This window comes from Megalobrama amblycephala, linkage group LG1 (assembly GCF_018812025.1).
Source record: "Megalobrama amblycephala isolate DHTTF-2021 linkage group LG1, ASM1881202v1, whole genome shotgun sequence".
Classification (NCBI taxonomy): Eukaryota; Metazoa; Chordata; class Actinopteri; order Cypriniformes; family Xenocyprididae; genus Megalobrama; species Megalobrama amblycephala.
The window spans coordinates 15340802-15362962 of NC_063044.1; the positions used below are offsets into that span (position 1 = coordinate 15340802).

Here is a 22161-nt window from a genome sequence, read left to right on the forward strand (position 1 = left end):
CTGATTCCAATAAAGAACATTTATAGAAGAGTTAATAAAACAAAAATCTTGTGTGACATGTTGGGCTACTTCCCAAGTTTTGAAATATTAATAAAATGAAATGTCAGAAATTAAATGTATTCAACTTAACATAATATTCTGAATTTCTACAGTCAGAGGATGTATGGTAGATGTCCAACAGCCAACGAAGCTCATGAGAAAAAAAGAGCAACAGTCTGTCTCTATCCCCTGCTCTGTCAATGTATCCAGCTGTCAACACACACCTCAGATCTCTTGGTATGTGTTCCGGAAAGACTATCACTACCAGATTGATGTGTCAAGCCAGCCACTGAAATACAAACTGGATCATCATGATCTGGAAATCAGCTCTTTGTCCAAAACAGACTGTGGGGTGTATTACTGTGCAGCGGCTCTGCTGACTGTGGCTCACAGTGGGGCGCAAGCAATCGGACAGGGAACCACTTTAAAAGTGTCAGGTAAACATTGGCGGATGACCCAATCACACCCTTCTGCTAATATGTTACACATATCCTTATCTGGATGTTGTTGTTTGTTTAAAAAAAAGCTGTGATTTTTATCCAGAGAGGGGTTTAAATGTCCGTCAAGCGCTGCTTTTGACACTGCTAATCCTGCTGACAGTGTACAGCCTCCTCGTCCTGGGCATCATCATCTGCATTAAGGTACACTTAAAGTTACAGTACTTTTGAAAGTAATGCAATGTTTACCATTTTAATGTTCAAAACGTATTTTTTCAGAAATTTTAAATAATTAAAATGTTTTGATGTTTTTATCGATAGACTGGACGATTCAAATCAGTCTTTAAAAGAAGATGGTGTAAAAATGAGAACAAGGTATTGTTTGACTCTATTTGTACATCTTAAGATTTTCAAACTGCACAGTATGTGATTGTCAAAAGTGTTGATGTTTTCAGGAGGACTCTGCTAGGCAAGTAGTGCTTTTCAGTGGAGTGGTGCAAGAACTGTGCAAGAGGAACTTAAGTGGTGACAAAATTCAGGCACGCTACAAAGTTTCCCAAGACAAGGTTTCCAGAATATTCTTTTAAAACACACATACGTATATTTTTAGCAAATGCACATTCATTTGTACATAACTGTGGAGTTTTAACACAAAGATTTCTGTCATAATTCTTGTTATAGCCTAACATTTATTTTCAATCTTCCCTACAGTCTAAAGGTCTTCAAAATGTGTACCATAGTGAAGATGTTTACCAAAATCTTGATGAGTAAAGGAAATCAAATGCTCTAATCCTGCTGATCTAAAAACCTGCAACTTCCTGCAAATCTGAAAGCTAAGTTTGGGGAAAGTGGTTGGCTGACCCAGAGTTTTGATGACCTTTCTCATTTCATGTGATTTCTCATTTCATGTGATCCCTCTTGCTATGTCATTACACTGTCAGTTACATTGTAAACTGTATTAAAGGGTTAGTTCACCCAAAAATGAAAATTCTGTCATTTATTACTCACCCTCATGTCGTTCTACACCTGTAAGACCTTCATTCATCTTTGAAACACACATTAAGATATTTTTGATTTCCTCCGATAGACTGCAACCGTATTACCTCATTCAAGGTCCAGAAAGGTATTGAAGACATGGTTAAAATAGTCCATGTGACTACAGTGGTTCAACCTTAAAGGGTTAGTTCACCCAAAAATGAAAATTCTGTCATTTATTACTCACCCTCATGCCGTTCCACACCCGTAAGACCTTTCGTTCATCTTCAGAACACAAATTAAAATATTTTTGTTGAAATCCGATGGCTCAGTGAGGCCTCCATAGGGAGCAATTTTCCTCTCTCAAGATCCATTAATGTACTAAAAACATATTTAAATCAGTTCATGTGAGTACAGTGGTTCAATATTAATATTATAAAGAGACGAGAAAATTTTTGGTGCACCAAAAAAACAAAATAACGACTTATATAGTGATGGCCGATTTCAAAACACTGCTTCATGAAGCTTCAGAGCATAAATGAATCAGGGTGTCGAAACAGAGGTTTGGAGCGCCAAAGTCACGTGATTCATGTGACTCAAGTTCAAGTCAAGTGACACGCGAATCATGATTCAATACACTGATTCATAACTCTCTCAAGCTTCCTGAAGCAGTGTTTTGAAATCGGCCATCACTAAATAAGTCATTATTTTGTTTTTTTGGCGAACCAAAAATATTCTCGTCGCTTTATAATATTAATATTGAACCACTGTACTCACATGAACTGATTTAAACATGTTTTTAGTACCTTTATGGGCCTCACTGAGCCATTGGATTTCATCAAAAATATCTTAATTTGTGTTCTGAAGATTAATGAAGGTCTTACGGGTGTGGAACGTCATGAGGGTGAGTAATTAATGACAGAATTTTCATTTTTGGGTGAACTAACCCTTTAATGTTATGAAGTGACAAGAATACTTTTTTGTGTGCAAAACAAAATAAAAATAATGACTTTATAAAAAAACAACTATTTCTTCTCTTCCATGTCAGTCTCCTTCGCAGTTGATGTAGTAAACACAGTGCAGCGCTGCCAGGTTCTATGTCAAAACGGCGGCTCATTATTGGCAGACGCTGATCAGGTGAACAGCACGACACGTGTGATGCTGACGCAAGAGCCGGCCAATAATGAGCCGAATAATAAGCAAAAATATCTTAATTTGTGTTCTGAAGATGAACGAAGGTTTTACAGGTTTGGACTGACATGAGGGTCAGTAATTAATGACAGAAATTTCATTTTTGGGTGAACTAACACTTTAATTTATGTTAAATGTTAAGAAAATGTATTGTACTCAAAAATTGTGTGTATGAAAACTAGTTTCTATTTTACTGTTTGTTTTTACTGTTGTCTCAGAGGTGTGGCAATCTTTTAATAAAACTGTCTTATGTGTCCTCTTTATCTGTAGCTTATTTTATTTGTAGCCTGTCTGATAATATCGCTAGTAAAACAAAACCAGTGCCTAATAATAATTTCTTCCTTCTCTCTTGTCCGTTTCAAGTGACTAAACTTATAGCATGCTGCTAGATGAATCGGGTATACATTTAACTAACAAAAACGTTTAGCCTATATTACTATAAGTTACTATACTATTATAAGTTTTCTGAGAAGTTGTTTAAATTTGCAAATGAGGCATTATCTAATTAAATATGGATAAAGCCAGGTTCAAAATTCGTGTTTTATTTTGTTGACACATTGGAGTCAAACATTTTTTTACAGACTTTTTTTTTTTTATTTATCTCTTTTTAACTTTGCAAATGATATATGAGCAAACCCCCAAACAACCTTCAGAATATATATAGGAATAAAACTGTAAAGTTAGGTTTAAGTGCCTCCGAAGTGGAAATTTCTGGAGATAACTGAAATCTAAAGAAACAGATCAAGTGTTGGCCTAATAAAATAAACTTAAATGTGCATTTTGGATGTTTTCTCTCCACTTGTCTGAAAGCAAGTTTGTTATGGTGACAGAATCACAAAATATTAACCAGTGTCTGTAGTGTCTTGTCATAAACAGTCTATTTAAAAACAAAGTTGCCTAGAAACATCTACACTGGCTTAAATGACCAACTACTTTCAATCCATTTCAGAATGCACTTTGTTTTCTCTCTTTTAATTAATCTTTAATGAAAACATAAACGTTTATGTCATGGTCATTACTCCTCGCAGCTAGTCTATATGTTAGCCTGTTTGCTCAAACGAACTGCTTTGCTACAACTGACAGATCTCTCGACTGCCACTGGAGGTCGTCACTATCACAGCTGTGATAAAATATCGCGAGAATTCCCCCTTGAATAAATCCTCCTCGAGCTCTCGTGCGGCCTTCTTCTTCCTGAACGTACATCACGTAAGTGGACGCTGCCGCTTTCACCGCCTCACAGAATCTGCTTTTATCTCCGCAATCCCTAAATAAAAACATTACACTCGCATAGAATACATATGTATAGGGTTTGCTAACACTGTAATCGCAAAATTAATCATATAAGATGGGCAGGAATATTATTTTAGGGCACTTAACACCAGATGGTCTCAAAAATGGCGGGGAACTGGTGTTGTCAGTCAGATATTTGTACGTTCTTGTGTTGTGATTCCTGTTAAATTACACAATTCCTTATACGTACTTTAGTTATACTGTCTATGTTAGCTGATAAAATATCAAACAAGTGCATTTTGATACATGTGCATTTATTCTCAACATGTGTCTGACATTAACGGAGGTGTTTTGTTGTTTTTGTAGCAAATGGCGGACGACGCCGGTGGTAGAGGAGGTTTTCGCGGAGGTTTCGGCACTGGCGGCCGGGGTCGCGGTCGTGGTCGCGGCAGGGGCCGTGGAAGAGGCCGCGGTGCCCGGGGAGGCAAATCTGAGGATAAGGAGGTAAAGCATCACCTTACTCCTCTGACTGTTATGATTTTGCATTGTTAAATGTCTTATTAAAGTTATGTATACTCATATTCATTCTGTACTGTTCTGTTGGTTTTTCCATTGACTTTTATTCGAGTAGCTGTCGATGTTAATATCAGCTGTCATTGTTGTAAACCTGTAGCTTCCGTTTTAGTGTGCTAATAGATTAATTAATTTGTGTTACTATATAGTGGGTGCCTGTGACCAAACTTGGTCGTCTGGTGAAGGATATGAAGATCAAGACCCTGGAGGAAATCTATCTGTATTCTCTGCCAATCAAGGTACTGAAGTTGACCATGAAAGTGAATTTCACACTATTTTCTGATTGTCCATATGAATCTTGAAGTCATTAATTCATTCATACCAAGTTAGTAATGTTTAATCATTGTCATAACTGGGAAGTTTCACCCAAAAATGAAAACTCATCAATTACTCATTCATGTTGTTCAAAATCCATAAGACATTTGTTCATCTTTGAAACACAAATTAAGATATTATGAACAGACTTTAAATGGAGGGATAGATATCTCAAATTAAATTAAAATTTTCATGTGTTTTGAAGATGAATGTCTTATGGGTTTGGAGAGACATGAGAGTAATCGACAATTTAAAGACTTGGTTAAAACTAGCCATTTACATACCTGCAAATTAGTCGCTTTTCGGCGAAATTCACTGTTTTGAATCACAATATGACATTTATGTGAATCGTTTAGATCCGAAAAGGTGTCAGGGTGAATTTGCAGGCACAATAAACCTCACAAGAATCGAAAATGGGACTACTTTCCCTTAGACTGCAGACCATACTTGTCTTGAGCTGTCGTGATCTTTCTTGGCGCTTTGTGGCGTGACTGACACATCGTTGTAGTACTTCAGTTCACACAGAGCGCACGTGAACTGATCTCTTCTGCTTTACAGCACAAAATAAACGTGAATAAATATCCGAAGGTATGTTGAAAGATACAGTACAACTTACCGAAATCCATATGTCACGTTAAGCGATCAATCAGCTTTTCAACTGTGGAAAGGTGTCAATAAAACAGCTTGAAAAGTCACATTTACGGTCACATTTGCCTCAGAAAAGCCGTTCAGTGTCCAAAAAGTGTTAGTCGGCTACAAAAATGAACTTGAAGAGGAGAATTTTGATATATCCACTGTGACTATGCTATTGTATATTTATTGTACATAACAATATTGAATGTATAAATCCGTTTTATGACAGCCACCATTTAAATGTTTAGTCCTATATAAAAACTAGTAGAAACATAAGTTATGTAATTAAAAATGTATTATAACGTTATTATAAAAACTTGTGTAATTTATATTTAAGCAGCTTACAAATCAATTAATTTTAACCTTTAATATTATAATGATGTACCAGCTGTGGTTCCCTGTATAGTTTACAGCATTAGTTGAGAGAGATTTTCTTTGAGGAAATTTGCCGTGTACTGTACCTGAAAGGCCCCAAATTAATCAATATTGAATTGAAAGTAATCAAACTGAAATCAAATCGCAAGCTTCTGAATCAAAATCAAATTCAATTGTGAAATTTGTCAGTGCACAGCCCTAGTGTCAACTTTTTTTTTTTTTTTTTTTTTTTTTTACTTGAAGCAAATGTTTTTTTGTCAGAGTGCACCAGAATGCTTAGTTTACATGTTAAAATCATAAAAAGATCTGTTGCTACTTCAGTTTCATGACTTTAAAGTTATAAAGACCTCCACAAAGTGTCATAAAACCTTTTTGCTTTTTGTGAAACTTAATGTTTTTCTTTCCTGTAGGAGTCTGAGATCATTGACTTCTTCCTGGGCTCAGCGCTGAAAGATGAAGTTCTGAAGATCATGCCTGTCCAGAAACAGACCAGGGCTGGTCAGCGCACCAGGTTTAAGGTGACTTGCTGCTTCCTGAGTGTTCAATACTAGTCCAACTCTTGCAGCTGGTTCATAATTGCTCATGTTTCTCAACCTTCTAGGCCTTTGTCGCTATTGGTGACTACAATGGCCATGTTGGTCTGGGAGTGAAGTGCTCCAAAGAGGTAGCCACAGCTATCCGAGGAGCCATCATCCTGGCCAAACTGTCCATCATTCCCGTGAGGAGAGGATACTGGGGTAACAAGATTGGAAAACCACATACCGTGCCATGCAAGGTGAGACTTCAAAGGTAGTTTTATAATTGGCTAAGCTTGAATTTGAATGTTTTTTTTTTTTTTGTTTTTTTTATTGACTGAATATGTATTTGTTCAGGTGACCGGTCGCTGTGGTTCAGTCCTGGTGCGTCTCATTCCCGCTCCCCGTGGTACCGGCATTGTGTCTGCTCCTGTGCCCAAGAAACTGCTGATGATGGCTGGTATCGATGACTGCTACACCTCTGCCAGGGGCTGCACTGCCACTCTGGGCAACTTTGGTAAGGGACTTTTATTTGAATACTGTTCAGGATAGAGCTGTCCTTAAGTATTTCGATTTTAAAAACTGTCGCGTTTTCATTGCAGCCAAGGCCACCTTCGATGCGATCTCTAAGACTTACAGCTATCTGACACCTGATCTCTGGAAGGAAACGGTGTTTACCAAGTCTCCTTACCAGGTAATACATGCATTTCAAGACTTTTAACAAATGCATAGTGTCATAATTGAGACTAATGTGTCGTCTTTGTTTCAGGAATTCACTGATCATCTGGCCAAGACTCACACCAGGGTCTCTGTTCAGAGGACTCAGGGAGCTCTTCAGCCAGCCTCCTAAATTTTGTACAATGGATTGAAATAAAAGTCCAGAAAGTAACCATTTTTGAGTCTTTGTGTTCTGTTTGACATTAAAGTGTAAAGGCTAGTAGCACCGTTTGTGAATTGATGTTTCTGATTTGCATACAAAAAAACTTTAAGGTAATTTACGTGGTTTAAAATCAGAAGAGATGTGCTATATTATGATCATCATGGTTGAAGGGGCTTCTGGTGCCCTTTTGTCCAATATTGTCAAAGCATTGCCTTTTGGCTTTTATCACTACAAACATTGGGAGAAAAATCTCAAATTCACTTATTTGACCTAAATTCATTAAATGCAGAATAAAAAAATCCTTAACATGTAAACTAATCTTAAACTAGATGGCATAAATCAGTGCTGAATCTTGAGAAATGAGGATGTACAAATAAACGAGAAGCAGTGTATTTGGCTGAAATGTATGAACTATCCACTTTCTAAGTAGCATAAGCATATTATATATATTTTTTTTATACAATTTGACATGGATTCAAAATGCGATAAATTTCTTGAGGTTAACTGCATTTATTTGATCGAAAATACAATAATATTGTGGAGTATTGCAATTTAAAAGAAAATTCTGTGAATATATTTTAAGTAATTTATTCCTGTGATCAAAGCTGAATTTTCAGCATCATTACTCCAGTCTTCAGTGTCACATGATCCTTCAGAAATCATAATATGATTTGTTGCTCAAGAAACATTTCTTCTAATTATCAATGTTGAAAACAGTTGTGCTGCTTAATATTTTTGTGGAAACATACTTTCCAGGACTGATGTGTAGAAAGTTCCAAAGACCAATTATTTGCATCTTTATGAATACAAGTATTATGTTTCTTTCTAAAAATTCACTGTTCCCAAACTTTTGAATGACAGCATCTGATATACACACTGCCCGGCCAAAAAAAAAAGTTGCTGTTTGGATTTAAATAGGCAAATGCTTAAGAGTCTATGGATGGATCATTATTACGGTGATTATTATGTTTCTAGCATGTTTTATGTTTGGCAACGGTTCTTTTAACCCTAAAAGATGAAGTGTGTAGCTTTTCATTTCTTAAACCATGTAGGAAGACATCATGGTCATATTCCAGGATGACAATGTCAAGATTCATCAGGCTCAAATTGTGAAAGAATTGTTGGGAGGGAGCTTGAAGAAGGTTTTTCACCTATGAATTAACACCTCTGAGTCCAGACCTTAAATTCAATTGAAAGTCTTTGGGTTGTGCTGGAGTAGACTTTACAGAGAGCTCACCTCTTACCTTGTCAATACAAGATCTTAACCAAAAAATGATGCACCTCTTGATGGAAATAACAATTTTTGGTCAAGATCCTGGAATATGACCATGATGTGTCTTCCTACATGGTTGTTTAAGAAATGAAAAGCTACACACTCTTCAATTAGAGTTAAAAGAACCGTTGCCAAACATAAAACATGTTAGAAACATAATCATCACTGTAACAATGATCCATTTATAGACTCTTAAGCATTTGCCTATTTAAATCCAAACAGCGACTTTTTTTGGCTGGGCAGTGTATTTATATATATCCTGAAAAAATATATGGTAATAATATTTCAGTGTATTGCTATTTTTACTGTATTTTTGATCAAATAAATGCAGCCTTGTTAAGAAGAGACTTCTTTCAAATGGAAAGTAATGTTATGTTACTTTTCCAGGGCTGGACTGGGCTTGGTTGTTTGTTTTTAAATAACAAAAAAAGTTAAATTTTTAGCAAATGTAAAGACCCTTTAACACCAAAAGTGACCTGAATAAGTGGCCAAGTATGGCCAATTTCATCCTTCCAAGTGCACACACCACGAACACACATCCAGAGCAATGGGCGGACATTTTTGCTGCAGCACCCGGGGAGCGATTGGGGGTTAGGTACCTTGCTCAAGGGCACCTCAGCTGTGGGTAATGAGAGCAGAAGAGTGCACTGTTCATTCACTCCCTCCACCTTCATTTACAGTACTGAGACTCAAACCTGTGACCTTCAGGTTACAAGTCTGACTCTCTAACTATTAGGTCACAACTGAATAAGCCTGAGGCTGAAGGAAATGCAAAGTCACATCTGTACAGTAGAGGGTGCACGCAAAGCTCAAACCTTTCAGCTGTGCTGCCATTCTGGTGAAGAATAGGATGCAGGAGTTGAACACCCTTCAGCAATAAATAAATAAAACAAAAAAATCAAGAGTAAATGCTTGCTCACATGTAGTCTACATCTACAGTAACCATCATGTTCACACAACATACACAACACCTCTGTACTTTATTTCTCTCAACAGGAGAGCTGTCAGTCAATAAATGTGAAAAACAAAGAAACTTGCGTTATTTATTTGAAAAAGTAACTCAGATATTTTGTTGCATTACTAGTCACTTGAAAAAAGTAATATGATTGCGTAACGCTCATTACTTGTAATGCGTTACCCCAAAAACTCTTGCCCCCTCCATTTCATACCGACTCTATCCAGCAACTGGCATATAAGCACAGACACGTACAGTACATGAAATAAATAAACTGTAATCTGATTTTTAAAATGTTGGAAATGTCCATGCAAAACCAACAACACAACTGATATTGAACTGAAGGGAAAGTAATATATAAGGTAACTCTGACACTGGTGGGATTTCATTAATAACAGCTACTCAAAAGTCACTTTCCAATAAACTTTATTTTACACTTTGATACACAGATGAGAGAGACGGACATAGAAAAGCCGAAAAACAGGATGTTTATGCCTTCTGTGCCTCTGCCATCATCCTCTCCTTCTGCTTCATCAAACACTTTCGCGCGCTGGCGTATGCTCCGAGGTCCCCGTCTAGAAGAAATAAAGAGGTTAACAGCCAGAAAACGAATTCCTGTACATTAAAAGGTGTAACATGTAAGATTTCTGTCCGCTAGAGGTCGGTAGAAGCCTATTCAAATCAAAAGCGTAGCTTGATGACGCCAAGTTTGAGCGCGGAATCTTGGGACATGTTGTCTTCACATCACAGCCGGAGGAAATAATTGGGATAGGACTCGGGAAGAAATCATGTTCATGGATGCGATTATTAATGTTACTGTAGTATGACCGAGTGGTGGGAGCTGAACGAGGCCGCTGGAGTGATTGCGCAACACACGCCTCACGAGCAGCTGAACTTTTATTATGACACAGTCGCCGGCGCCGCTTCCGCTTTTCCGGTCATGAGTGTGAGGTAACGCAGCTCTGTTTATCATATTAGATACATTTAAGTGTGTTGAAAATGTTATAACGTTACTCTGTGGGTACGCTCGGCGGCTGCTGTGAGACACTTGTTTGAGACACACTGCAGTAAGATTAATCGATTTAAGAATATCATATTAAATGCTGGATGGCTTGTGTTGATAAATGGAATGCAATTAATTTTAAAACGTATGATGGAGAAAATGCTGTATTACTGTTATTAAAATAAAGCTGCATCTGATTATGCTATGTTAGCTACTTCACAAAATAGTGTTTTTCATGGTAAAGCATGGTACTCGCAAAAAAAAAAAAAAAATCAAGAAAATTAGATTTAAACAATAAGACTAAACGTGTTGAGCTATATAACAACAATTAGTTTTCGGTCTATAAATATATCAAAACAGTTGTTCCCTTGTCTATTAAAACATTTAATATATTAAAGCGTCTTTGGTGTTTCCATGGTTTCTACAAAATAAAAAAATGAAAACCGAGGGTAACGTGGGTATGACGCAATTGACAGGCGACTCCTCACACGTCCCATATCCTTGGTTAAAATTGCAATTTTCTCATGATTTACAAATAGTTGGAAACATTTGGGATATTGTAAGTACTCAAGTGAACAAAATATATAACACTGGCCTAGTGGTTTTTGGATATTTTCTGCAAAAATATTACATTTTGCACCTTTAATATAAACAGCTTTGATTTCAGACAATACCTACTGCAACTGGGCTTGTCCCATTGTATTATATATTGAATGACAAAATACTCACAGCGTGACTGAAAGGCCTTGGACACTTCATCAAACTGCTTCAGTTCTTTGTTACAGTTCTGTCTGTAACTGGGACCCTCACGCTGCTGGCAGGCCCGAAGACGCTCCTGGACCACCTTCACGATCTCTTGATCCACCTTACTGCAGACAAAATTGCAGAAAATATAGTGATTGTGTGCAAAAATAGAGATATATGAACAACAGTTCTACAATGCTTTTTTTGATGAACATACTAGTCTCTCCTCCACTGCATCTCAGCCTCATAATAGCACAGATAATCTCCTTCCTGGCACTGAGTCAGCTCAGGAACACGGCGAAACTTCTGATGATAGTAGTGAGACTTCTTATCACCCTGGATGCCTTCGATAATGCCTGGTAGAGCAAAAAAACAGGACCAATAAAATAAGGATCAAGAATTACAAGCCAAGTAGATTTTAGTTGTCATTTGTTACGAAATACATATAGTTTGAATATATTGTTTTGATATTGATTATTACAATTCTGTAATATCAGAGTATCGAATCATGACTCGGATCACGTCTCAAACCGCCAAACTGCTGAAATCACGTGACTTTGGGGCTCCGAACAGTTGATTCAACACGCTGATTCATTTATGCTCTGAAGCTCATGAAGCAGTGTTTTGAAATCAGCCATCACTAAATAAGTCGTTATTTTGTTTTTTTGGCGCACAAAAAATATTCTAAAAATATATATTATTAATATTGAACCACTGTACTCACATGAACCGATTTAAACATGTTTTTAGTACCTTTATGGATCTTGAGAGAGGAAATGTCATTGCTCCCTATGCAGGCCTCACTGAGCCATCGGATTTCAACTAAAATATCTTAATTTGTGTTCTGAAGACTAACGAAGGTCTTACGGGTGTGGAACGACATGAGCGTGAGTAATAATGACATTATTTTCATTTTTGGGTCAACTAACCGTGTAGAGATATCTTTGCATCCTGCATACAATTTGCGCTGCAGAATTTTTCAATATATACTTGTATTTGACGGAAATGACAATAAATAAAACAGAAACTAAACTAAAATGCATTGCTATTATAAAAACCAACCAACCAATGAAGAAAAAGGGAAAGAAAAACATTAAATTTGACCTGCATTTTTCATGGTTAAAGGTGGCTGCACAGACCCAAAATACAAACTAAAAAACTTTTATTATTTCCATTTCTCAGCCACCCTCTGAGGGTATTTATTCACATTTATGCTCTGGGCAGATGCTTTGTATCCTGAGAAAGGTACACTGCAATAAAGGAGTACATTTTTATTCCTTCATGCATGTTAATATTGCTGGGAATCAAACCCATGATCTTGGTGTTGCGAACACCATGCTCTACTGTTTGAGCTTCAGGATAAGACATTTGTTTAAAATGTTTCTTAAAATAGTTGCAATTCTGTTGATAATATTCATAATTTGCGACAATTTTTGTTATAAAGTTGTTATATACTGTTTAAAAAGGTTTATTTTTTCGTACTGTGTAAGAAGTATTAATGTTAAGGTTTGCTCTACCTCTTTTTGCTTCGTTTTGTTTTCATAGTGTGATTTAGGGGAACTGTATTAAATCCAATTAGGGACAATTATAAATATAAAAACAATAGATATACAGTATATACGATATAGCACCAAATACAAGGGTTATACAAATGTCCCTAATGTTCTTTTCACTCTACAAATGCTACTACATATGAGAGAGTATGAATAAGCAGATGTAAACACTAGTGTGAAGTCGCTTCACCTCTGAATGTGGTCACAGGCACATCCACCGAGTAGTAGAAGAGCTTCGACAATATTAAAGCTGGATTCGGCAGAACCGTTTGTTTATCCACCACTGGAGTCTGGCGGGGAGGCTCTGGGTACACATCTTTATCGTGATCCTGCGGCATTTTCGACCATGTATTGGAAGGGAAATTTCAAAAACCCTTTAATCGACCTCAAACTCCCTTCGCTCTCCTCCACAATGCGCATGCGCGCTTCACAAAACATGGCGAGAAAGGTCACCGAGCTACGATTAAAAACTCAGTGGAAATTACTTTTATTTATTTTTTAATGATATTTATTTAAAAACTAAACTCATGCTATTAATCTGTATAAAACTGCCCATTTTATATCCTCGTTTCGTTTATAAACTGCCAGGTTGAAGGTGAAAGGTTATGCACGCAATTAGTTTTTCTACCAATAGAGGTCGTCGTTGCACTACTGTACAATGTAGTATTTTTTTATTTCAAAACTGCATTGATACATAAAGAAAGTTCTCAGTTATAAAAGGCAAATACAATATGTGAAAATATTGATTTATAAACTAATAAGACGTTTCAAGGCTTCCCATTAAAGGGTTAGTTCACCCAAAAATGAAAATTCTGTCATCATTTACTCACCCTCAAGTTGTTCCAAACCTGTATCAATTTCTTTGTTCCATTGAACACAAACGAAAGATATTTTGAAAAATGTGGGACAAAGTTCTGGGACACCATTTCACTTCCATAGAATTTTTTTTCCTACTATGGAAGTCAGTGGTGCCCCAAAACGGCCAGGGTACAAACTTTCTTCAAAATATCTTCCTTTGTGTTCAACAAAACAAAGAAATTTATACAGGTTTGGAACAACCCAAGTGAAAAAAAATACTATAGTAAATTAAAGTAAATACTATAGTGTTTTTGAACCATAATATTGTAAAATATTTGAATTAATTTGTTGTGGTAATTCTATAGTTGCTGTGGTAACATAACAACAATATATAAACAAATTACTTTACTCAGTACTGTACTGTTTTCTTCAATCTATAGGGTATATTATACTACAATACACTAGTTTACTGTAGTAAAAACTAAAGTATACTACAGTATTTATTACAGTTTATCAGTTCACTACAGTATGCTGTAGCATTCATTAACAAAGTGTTGTAAACACTATAATATATACAGTATACTACAATTTACTATAGTATGGTTCAAAAAAACTATAGTATTTACTGTAAATTACTATAGTATTTTTTCACCTGCTGAGTAAATGATGACAGAATTTTTAATTTTTGGGTGAACTATCCCTTTAAGTCTGGCACTCATTAAAAACCTCAACAATTACTCGTCTACATTTACAAAACCACCGAAAATAGGTTCAATAAGTTGAAGTAACGTAATTTATATAATCATGTTTCACAGAATAGACATGTTTGTGTGGTTTTGTTATGTAAGTGACGTCTAGCACTCAGTACTTTAGCTGATATCTATTGTGTAGTTGTTCTTATGGTTGAGAAATTATTATTTTGCTATAATATCTGAGCTAATTTGTGATATTGCGCCTTTTTAACACTGCGGATCTCTGCTGTGACACACTTGAGCAGTCACGATTGTGTGATCACGTGGTACAGACACGCTTCTTCCACTCTTTGATACAGAAAGTTTCAGTCCGTCGTTTAAACTTCACCACAGTCCTGTCGTGCAGTCATGTCTTTCTGTTCGTTCTCCGGAGGGGAGGTTTATAAAGATCATTTTGAGACTGGTAAGTTAATTGACCCCGATGTAGCTGCTGTATAACATATGTAAACAAGGCAACTTATGTAAGATCGTGTATGTAACTTGATTAATACAACTATGGGAATGTCTTGTTTTTAAGTTATCACACATGGTTCTTGTTGCTTCGAGAAGACAAATGCTTTTCAGCCTTTGCTTCAGACATGATTATATGATTATTTGACTGTAATATTGCCAAAGCATCAATAAAAATGTAGCAGTAAAGATTGATTTATGTTAATGCGAGTTGCATTTCTTCATCCTTAAGTCTCAGTGATCAGTTTAATAGGTAACACTTTACAATAAGTCTCATTTTTCAACATTAGCTAATGTATTAAAGGGTTAGTTCACCCAAAAATGAAAATTCTGTCATAAATTACTCACCCTCATGTCGTTCCACACAAGACCTTCATTAATCTTCGGAACACAAATTAAGATATTTTTGTATCTGTCATTGCTCCCTATGCCTGCATTAATTATAAAGCGACGAGAATATTTTTGGTGTGCCAAAAAATAAAAAAATAAATAACGACTTATTTAGTGATGGCCGATTTCAAAACACTGCTTCAGGAAGCTTTGGAGCACAAATGAATCAGAGTATCGAATCATGATTCAGATCGCGTGTCAAACCGCCAAACTGCTGAAATCACGTGACTTTGGCGCTCCGAACCGATGATTCGATACACTGATTCATTTATGCTCCGAATCTTCCTGTAGTAGTGTTTTGAAATCGGCCATCACTAAATAAGTCGTTATTTTGGTTTGTTTTTTGGCACACCAAAAATATTCTCGTCGTTTTATAATATTAATATTGAACCACTGTACTCACATGAACTGATTTAAATATGTTTTTAGTACCTTTATGGATCTTGAGAGAGGAAGTGTCATTGCTGGCTATGAAGGCCTCACTGAGCCATCGGTTTTCAACTAAAATATCTTAATTTGTGTTCTGAAGATTAACAAAGGTCTTACAGGTGTGGAACGGCATGAGGGTGAGTAAATGACAGAATTTTCATTTTGTTGGACAATTTTCATTTTTTTCATGGGTGCAGCAGGCGCATCGGCTGAATGGATTCGAAAACGGTAAAACTCGACTATTTAACTCTAGGGGAGTTGGACAATGAGCCTATTTTCAAAAAAGTGGAGTATTCCTTTAATATGTGTCCTTGTTAGGAGATGATCAACAATGTTTTTTGCTACAAGACAATGTTTTTGAATAGTAGTATTAGTGACTTTTGTCAAGTTTGTAACTGTATAAAATAAGATCATCTGAGACTGTTTCAAACCACTTGCATGTGTGTTTCTCCTGCAGGCATGTATGTTTGTGCTGAATGTGGACATGAGCTGTTCTCCAGCAGATCCAAATATGAGCATTCATCACCCTGGCCAGCCTTCACAGAAACCATCCATGAAAACAGTGTGTCTAAACATGAGGAGAGATGGGGAGCTTACAAGGTAAAATATAAAGTGGTTTGCAGTCTGTAGATGAACTACACTACATCACAATTTCACTGAGCATTTAAGGGATTAGTTCACTTCAGAATTAAATTTTCCTGATAATTTACTCACCCCCATGTCATCCAAGATGTTCATGTCTTTCTTTCTTCAGTCGAAAAGAAATTAAGGTTTTTGAGGAAAACATTCCATGATTTTTCTCCTTATCGTGAAATTCAGCGTCTACCAACGGTTTGAAGGTCCAAATTGCAGTTTCAGTGCAGCTTCAAAGGGCTCTACACGATCCCAGCTGAGGAATAAGGGTCTTATCTAGCGAAACCATCAGTCATTTTCTAAAAAAAATAATAAATATTATATGCTTTTTAACCACAAATGCTCATCTTGCACTAGTGTCCTTGTCTTCACGCATTACGTAATCACGTTGGAAAGGTCGCGTAGGTGGAAATACCGCCTCCAACTTCAAAATTGTCTGACATCGTTGTTTTACCTTTTTTTGTAAAGGGCGTTTGACTTAGTCTTTGCACGTTCGCTTTGTAAACACATTAGATCGGTACTTCTGCCTATGTCACGTGTGACCTTTCCAACATGATTACGTAATGTGTGAAGTGGACACTAGTGCAAGACGAGCATTTGTAGGTAAAAAGTATGTACATTTTTCTTTTCTTTTTTTAAGGAAATGACTGATCATTTCTCTAGATAAGACACTTATTCCTCGTCTGGTATCATTTAAAGCCCTTTGAAGCTGCACTGAAACTGTAATTTTGACCTTCAACGCGTTGGTCCCCATTGAAGTCCACTATAAGGAGAATAATCCTGGAATGTTTTCCTCAAAAACCTTAATTTACTTTCGACTGAAGAAAGAAAGACATGAACATGTTGCATGACATGGGGGTGAGTAAATTCTCAGGAAATTTTAATTCTGAAGTGAACTAATCCTTTAATGCTGCTTTCACATGCTATCAGAATTGTCATAAATACAAGTTTCCTAAAAACTGGACATGAACGCCCCCTCAAGTCAGATTTACCACTGGGAAGCTCAGGGATAATTTTGATACCCGTGTTCCAGAGTTGGCCGTGCCATAAACTTTAAACATGGCAGAGGGGAGAATGATTGCTGCTGTGACTGACTGCTATTCTTCTTTATTAGTTTTTTCCACAACAGCTACATTGCCATCATTAAAGTAGTGCATATTTACATATATGAATAACCTTTTGAAGCGTATTGTATGTTTTATACACAGTGCAAATAGCCTGTATTTGACCAACATTCAAGAATCGTCAACAAGATGACTATAGATAACGCTGTGAATGTTTATATAGTTGTCAATGAAAGGGACATCATATATAATTTTGGCTTTAATAAGATTTTCTGGTAACACTTTACAGTAAGGTTTATTAGTTCAACTTTAGTTAATGTATTAACTAACATGAACTAACCATGAGCAATACATTTGTTACTGTATTTACTAATCTTCGTTAATGTTAGTTAATGAAAATACAGTTGTTCACTGTTTGTTCATGTTCACAGTGCATTAACTAATGTTAACAAGATTTTAATAATGTATTAGTAAATGTTGAAATTAACATTAACAAAGATTAATAAATGCTGTAGAAGTGCAGTTCATTATTAGTTCATGTTAACTAATGTTGTCTAATGAACCTTATTGTAAAGTGCTACCGATTTTCCCAATAAATAGGCAAGAATAAACCTGGATTCCTCGATGATTCCTTTTCTTTCCGACAACAAAAGCACTTGAATGTGACAAGCTCGTAATCTTCAGGAGTGGGAAGTAGGACATTTCCGATAGCATTTGAAGGGCGCATAAAGTTATTAAAGGGTTAGTTCACCCAAAAATGAAAATCGTCATCATACTTGCCCTCATCTTGTTCCAAATCCATAAGACTTTTGTTCATCCTCGGAACACAAAAGAAGATATTTTAATGAAATCTGAGAGATTTCTGCCCATCCACTGAAAGACTATTCACCCAAAACTGACGATTCAAAAATTTCTGAAAAGACACAATGGCTTTATATGATGAACAGATTTAATTTAGGCTTTTATTCACATAGAGCACTCATATATGGTAAACAGAAGCTCAGCCATACTTGAGCGTGAGTAATCGATGACAGACTTTTCATTTTTGGGTGAACTAAATCTTTAATCTCTGATCTGGAGAACGTGAACAATGAATTTTGTAACATCTTTTACAGGTTAAATGTGGTAAGTGTGGAAATGGTCTTGGCCATGAGTTTGTGAATGACGGACCCAAGCACGGCCTCTCACGCTTCTGAATATTCAGCAGCTCTCTGAAGTTCGTTCCTAAAGGTATATGCTTTTACAACAAGCAATACAAGTAGGCTATAGTATTATATTTGGATGTATAGTATATCTATCTATTAAATAATGTCCCATAATAATTCTAAAATAAAATATCTTTAAAAATAAAGAATCTGAATTTGTAAACTAATGGCTGTTAAAATGATCTAAATGCATAGTAATAGCATCCTGTATTTCTTCAAGTAAGCAATTGATAACTGCTTCTATCTATGTACAGTATGTCTTTTCATACATCTGAAATGTCTCACAGCCCTCTCTCTTTCTTCCACAGTCAAGAATGAACAGCAGTAGAGCCAGATGGTTGGATAAGCATGTGAGGATGTTTCAGTAGGAGCATATGGAGAAGCTTGGATGTGTTTACCGTGTGGATGGTGAATGAAACGCTCTGATGAAAAGCCCACAGAGGAACGTTCAGAGTGATGATGTGTAAAACAGCCTCATGGGAAACATGAAGAAGCTTACTCCGAATAACTGCTACTACCAATCCCTACGCACAACTATGCAAGATCAAGTCTAAGTTATAATATGCACAATATACACTACCATTCAAAAGTTTGGGGTCAGGAAGTTTTTTTTCAAATGTTTTTAATAAAGACTCTTCTGCAATAAAAGTTTTCAAAATAATAATACTTTAAAAAAAATCATATACTGACCCCAAACTTTTGAACGTTAGTGCACATTTGATCTTAGTTTGCCTGTTATAGATCACTAGTTACATTTTAAAGTGTTAGTCTTTTGGTTACTTGATAACAAGGATCCTAAATGCTGATTTAATAATTTCTGCAGCCTCACTTGGTCATGTGGAGATCATCTTTTAGATGTTGTTTAGCATAGGGGTGTCCAGTCCTGCTCCTGGAGGGCCACTGTCCTGAGTTTGGCTCCAACTTGCCTTAACACGCCTGGATGTTTCTTGTAGCCTATGCCTAGTAAGACCTTGATACGCTGGTTCAGGTGTGTTTGAGTAGGGTTGAAGCTAAACTGCAGGACAGTGTCCCTCCAGGAGCAGGATTGGACACCCCTGCTTTAGCACATTTATCACTTGAAATAATTTATGTATTTACGTGTTTAGGACAATGCCTAAATAGGACTATTTCTGCTGTATCACTGTTTGTGTGCTCACTACAGAGATTTCAATCATTAAACTATGATTGATTGTTAAACTTCTGCATTATTGTGTTGTTACATATTGATGAAAAGCCCAGGAGATGCTCAAAGTTTAAAATCCCCCTTAAACATCTTCTCAGAAAAAATGGGATTAGTAAATCAATTGTTTGTGGGAATGAATATGGAGCTTGACACTTTGAACTTATAAAGACACATTTACAGTCTCTGTAAAAGTCTGCCTTAACAGTAAGGATCGCATTTTATTTTTATATATATAAAAGTTTGGGATCACTTGCATAGAGGCCTATTATTAGCAATTGTCAGTTAATTCAAGTTAATCATTTTATAAGGCTAAGTGATTATGAGAAAACCCTTTTGCAATTGTGTTTCACAACTGAAAACCGTTGTATTAATGGAGCAAACAAGAGACCAAGGCATTCTTTAGGTTAGTTTAGTATCTGAACATCAGCAGTTGTTTGTTTACAGGCTCAAAATGGCCAGAAAGAAAGAACTTTCATTAGAGACCCGTCAGTCTATTGTTGTCCTTAGAAAGGAAGGCTACTCGATGTGAGAAACTGCGAAATTTCTTATCATGCTGTTAACTACTCCCTTCAGAGAGCAGCACAAACTGGCTCTAACAAGGTCAGAAAAAGGAGTGGGAGGCCTGATGCACAACTGTGCAAGGAGACAAATATCTGAGAGTGTGTAGTTTTAGACAAAGACACCTCACAGGTCCTCAACTGGCAGCTGCACTAAATAGTACCCGTCAAACACCAGTGTCAGCATCAACAGTGAAGAGGTGACTTCAGGATGCTGGACTTCATGGCAGAATTGCCAAGAAAAGCCGTATCTCAGACTGGCCAATAAAAACAAAAGACTGAGATGGGCAAAAGAGCACAGACATTGGACACTCGAAGGCTGGAAGAAGGTGTTGTGGATAGATGAATCCAAGTTTGAGGTCTTCGGATCAAACAGAAGAACATTTGTGAGATGCAGAACAAATGAAAAGTTGCTAGAACAATACCTTAATACCTTCAGTCAAGCATGGTGGAGGGAGCATGATGGTCTGGGGTGCTTTGGAGGTGGTAAAATAGGAGATTTTGTACAGAGTGGAAGGGACCTTGAGGAAGGAAATTATCATGAGATTTTGCAACGCCATGCCATACCCTTTGAACAGCACTTGATTGGGGTCAATTTCATCCTACAACAGGATAATGACCCAAAACACACCTCCAAAATGTGTCAGCTATAATTGAAGAATAAGCAGTCAGCTTATATATATATATATATATATATATATATATATATATATATATATGTGTGTGTGTGTGTGTGTGTAAAGACTTCAAATGCAAAAGCCTCTAAGTGCCATTTTTTATTTAGAAAAGAAAAACATTATACAATGTTTCCCATTCAATGATTTTGTCATTGTCAGATATTGCATTTGCATTTAAAACAATCAAAATGGTTGTGCTTTTCAGCAATTTGAGACTCAAGAATGTTAATTCTTTTTCAAATCATGTTTTTCTATCAACTGTAAATGTCATAGTCACAATGCCATCAATCCCAGCTTGAAGTTCGTCATGTTCCTGGACGCTTGACACTCCTTTAGGGGTCCCAGTGAGAATGAGATCACCTTCTTCCAAAGAGATGATCTCACTGATGTAGTTTATGAGATATGGGATAGAAAAGATCATCTGGGATGTGCTTCCATTCTGTTTCAGGATATTGTTCACCTTCAACCACAGATTGATGCTCCCAGGGTCTGGGATCTTCTCCTTGGGAATGAAGTCACTTATGGGGCATGAGGTGTTGAAAGCTTTGGCCAGGGTCCATGGAAGACCTTTGGACTTGCACTCGTCCTGAATGTCCCGAGCTGTCATGTCCAGGCATAACACGTATCCAGCCACATGGTCCATGGCTGAAGACTGAGGAATAGCAGTTCCTCCTTTACCAATGACCACCCCGAGCTCAACTTCATGGTGGAGATTGCTGGTGTAGAAGGGGACCAGAATAGGAGACCCTTCCCTAATGTAAGCAGACGGGGGCTTCAGGAAAAGCACAGGTTCGCTGGGAATTGCGTTTTTGAGTTCTTTTGCGTGATCTGCATAGTTTCTCCCGACGCATATTATTTTCCTTCCCCATTCCCAAAAGCGAGCAATATTCCTTGCGCTCATTTTGGAGTCCAACACAGCGAGTCCTGTAGCCGGAAATAAAGTGACCTTTGGTCGCTCGATAACGGAGGGCGGTGAGACACGTTAGTACAGTACGAAAAATGTAAATCTAAAGCAAATAAAACAAAGAAGAATCCTATGCAATTGTCTGGAATTAAGTCAAGGAAACATTATTTGGCTTAAAAGAAGTTCATCACAATCACGAGGCCCGAAAGCGATATCTAAAATCCTACTACGACGAAGGCTTACCTTATGAATATTAATTAGGTCTCACAAACGTACTTGAAATCTGTCCAATGGCGAATGCTGCGTGATTGAATATTAATAAGGTTTTGCTTACGGCCATCCAATGACAACGCTCGATTCTAAGGTTTATCTCGATTTATCTCCTAAGTCTCTAGCTATTTTTTTATTGCTTGCAAGGCAAACAACAA

The 22161-nt window shown here is 36.8% G+C and overlaps 5 protein-coding genes across 6 annotated transcripts in view; 3 read left to right on the forward strand and 2 right to left on the reverse strand.

Moving 5' to 3' along the window:
• si:ch211-139g16.8 overlaps window positions 1-1458 on the forward strand; it is a 1856-nt gene extending 398 nt beyond the window's left edge. The window contains exons 2-6 of one of the 2 annotated variants that reach the window (XM_048183225.1): window positions 153-476; window positions 583-680; window positions 798-851; window positions 932-1015; window positions 1188-1458. In XM_048183225.1, coding sequence (XP_048039182.1) covers window positions 153-476; window positions 583-680; window positions 798-851; window positions 932-1015; window positions 1188-1247 — 620 coding nt within the window. In that variant the 3' untranslated portion in view covers window positions 1248-1458. Of the gene's footprint in view, window positions 1-152; window positions 477-582; window positions 681-797; window positions 852-931; window positions 1043-1187 lie in introns of both variants that reach the window. The other variant, XM_048183214.1, reaches the window with a different exon arrangement.
• Window positions 1459-3695: 2237 nt separating this feature from the next.
• On the forward strand, window positions 3696-7172 carry rps2 (ribosomal protein S2). The gene is made up of 8 exons (XM_048183249.1): window positions 3696-3848; window positions 4239-4376; window positions 4595-4684; window positions 6179-6286; window positions 6370-6543; window positions 6641-6800; window positions 6886-6977; window positions 7053-7172. Exons 2-8 carry the CDS (start codon window positions 4242-4244, stop codon window positions 7131-7133), a joined length of 840 nt encoding a protein of 279 aa, XP_048039206.1. The 5' UTR covers window positions 3696-3848; window positions 4239-4241; the 3' UTR covers window positions 7134-7172.
• A 2628-nt stretch (window positions 7173-9800) lies between these two features.
• Window positions 9801-13120, reverse strand: ndufb10 (NADH:ubiquinone oxidoreductase subunit B10). The gene is made up of 4 exons (XM_048183260.1): window positions 12882-13120; window positions 11356-11494; window positions 11124-11263; window positions 9801-9966 (listed from the first exon to the last, which is right to left on the reverse strand). The coding sequence occupies exons 1-4, from the start codon at window positions 13027-13029 to the stop codon at window positions 9881-9883; spliced, it is 513 nt and encodes a 170-aa protein (XP_048039217.1). The 5' UTR covers window positions 13030-13120; the 3' UTR covers window positions 9801-9880.
• A 1346-nt stretch (window positions 13121-14466) lies between these two features.
• msrb1a (methionine sulfoxide reductase B1a) lies at window positions 14467-19609 on the forward strand. The gene is made up of 4 exons (XM_048183267.1): window positions 14467-14644; window positions 15968-16110; window positions 18323-18437; window positions 18721-19609. Exons 1-4 carry the CDS (start codon window positions 14590-14592, stop codon window positions 18738-18740), a joined length of 333 nt encoding a protein of 110 aa, XP_048039224.1. The 5' UTR covers window positions 14467-14589; the 3' UTR covers window positions 18741-19609.
• Window positions 19610-20915: 1306 nt separating this feature from the next.
• fahd1 (fumarylacetoacetate hydrolase domain containing 1) lies at window positions 20916-21975 on the reverse strand. The gene has a single exon (XM_048183269.1). It carries the CDS (start codon window positions 21728-21730, stop codon window positions 21071-21073), a length of 660 nt encoding a protein of 219 aa, XP_048039226.1. The 5' UTR covers window positions 21731-21975; the 3' UTR covers window positions 20916-21070.
• Window positions 21976-22161: the final 186 nt, after the last annotated feature.

What these genes read in the sequence shown, in the direction of transcription:
- rps2 (XM_048183249.1), top strand. Translation starts at nt 4,242, where the DNA reads ATGGCGGACGACGCCGGTGGTAGAGGAGGTTTTCGCGGAGGTTTCGGC. An exon ending in TGTATTCTCTGCCAATCAAG is followed by an intron (nt 4,685 to 6,178) that starts GTACTGAAGTTG and finishes TCTTTCCTGTAG; the next exon opens with GAGTCTGAGATCATTGACTT. An exon ending in TTACCAAGTCTCCTTACCAG is followed by an intron (nt 6,978 to 7,052) that starts GTAATACATGCA and finishes TCTTTGTTTCAG; the next exon opens with GAATTCACTGATCATCTGGC.
- ndufb10 (XM_048183260.1), bottom strand. Translation starts at nt 13,029, where the DNA reads ATGCCGCAGGATCACGATAAAGATGTGTACCCAGAGCCTCCCCGCCAG. An exon ending in ATGCAGTGGAGGAGAGACTA is followed by an intron (nt 11,264 to 11,355) that starts GTATGTTCATCA and finishes TTTTGTCTGCAG; the next exon opens with TAAGGTGGATCAAGAGATCG. An exon ending in CAAGGCCTTTCAGTCACGCT is followed by an intron (nt 9,967 to 11,123) that starts GTGAGTATTTTG and finishes TATTTCTTCTAG; the next exon opens with ACGGGGACCTCGGAGCATAC.
- fahd1 (XM_048183269.1), bottom strand. Translation starts at nt 21,730, where the DNA reads ATGAGCGCAAGGAATATTGCTCGCTTTTGGGAATGGGGAAGGAAAATA.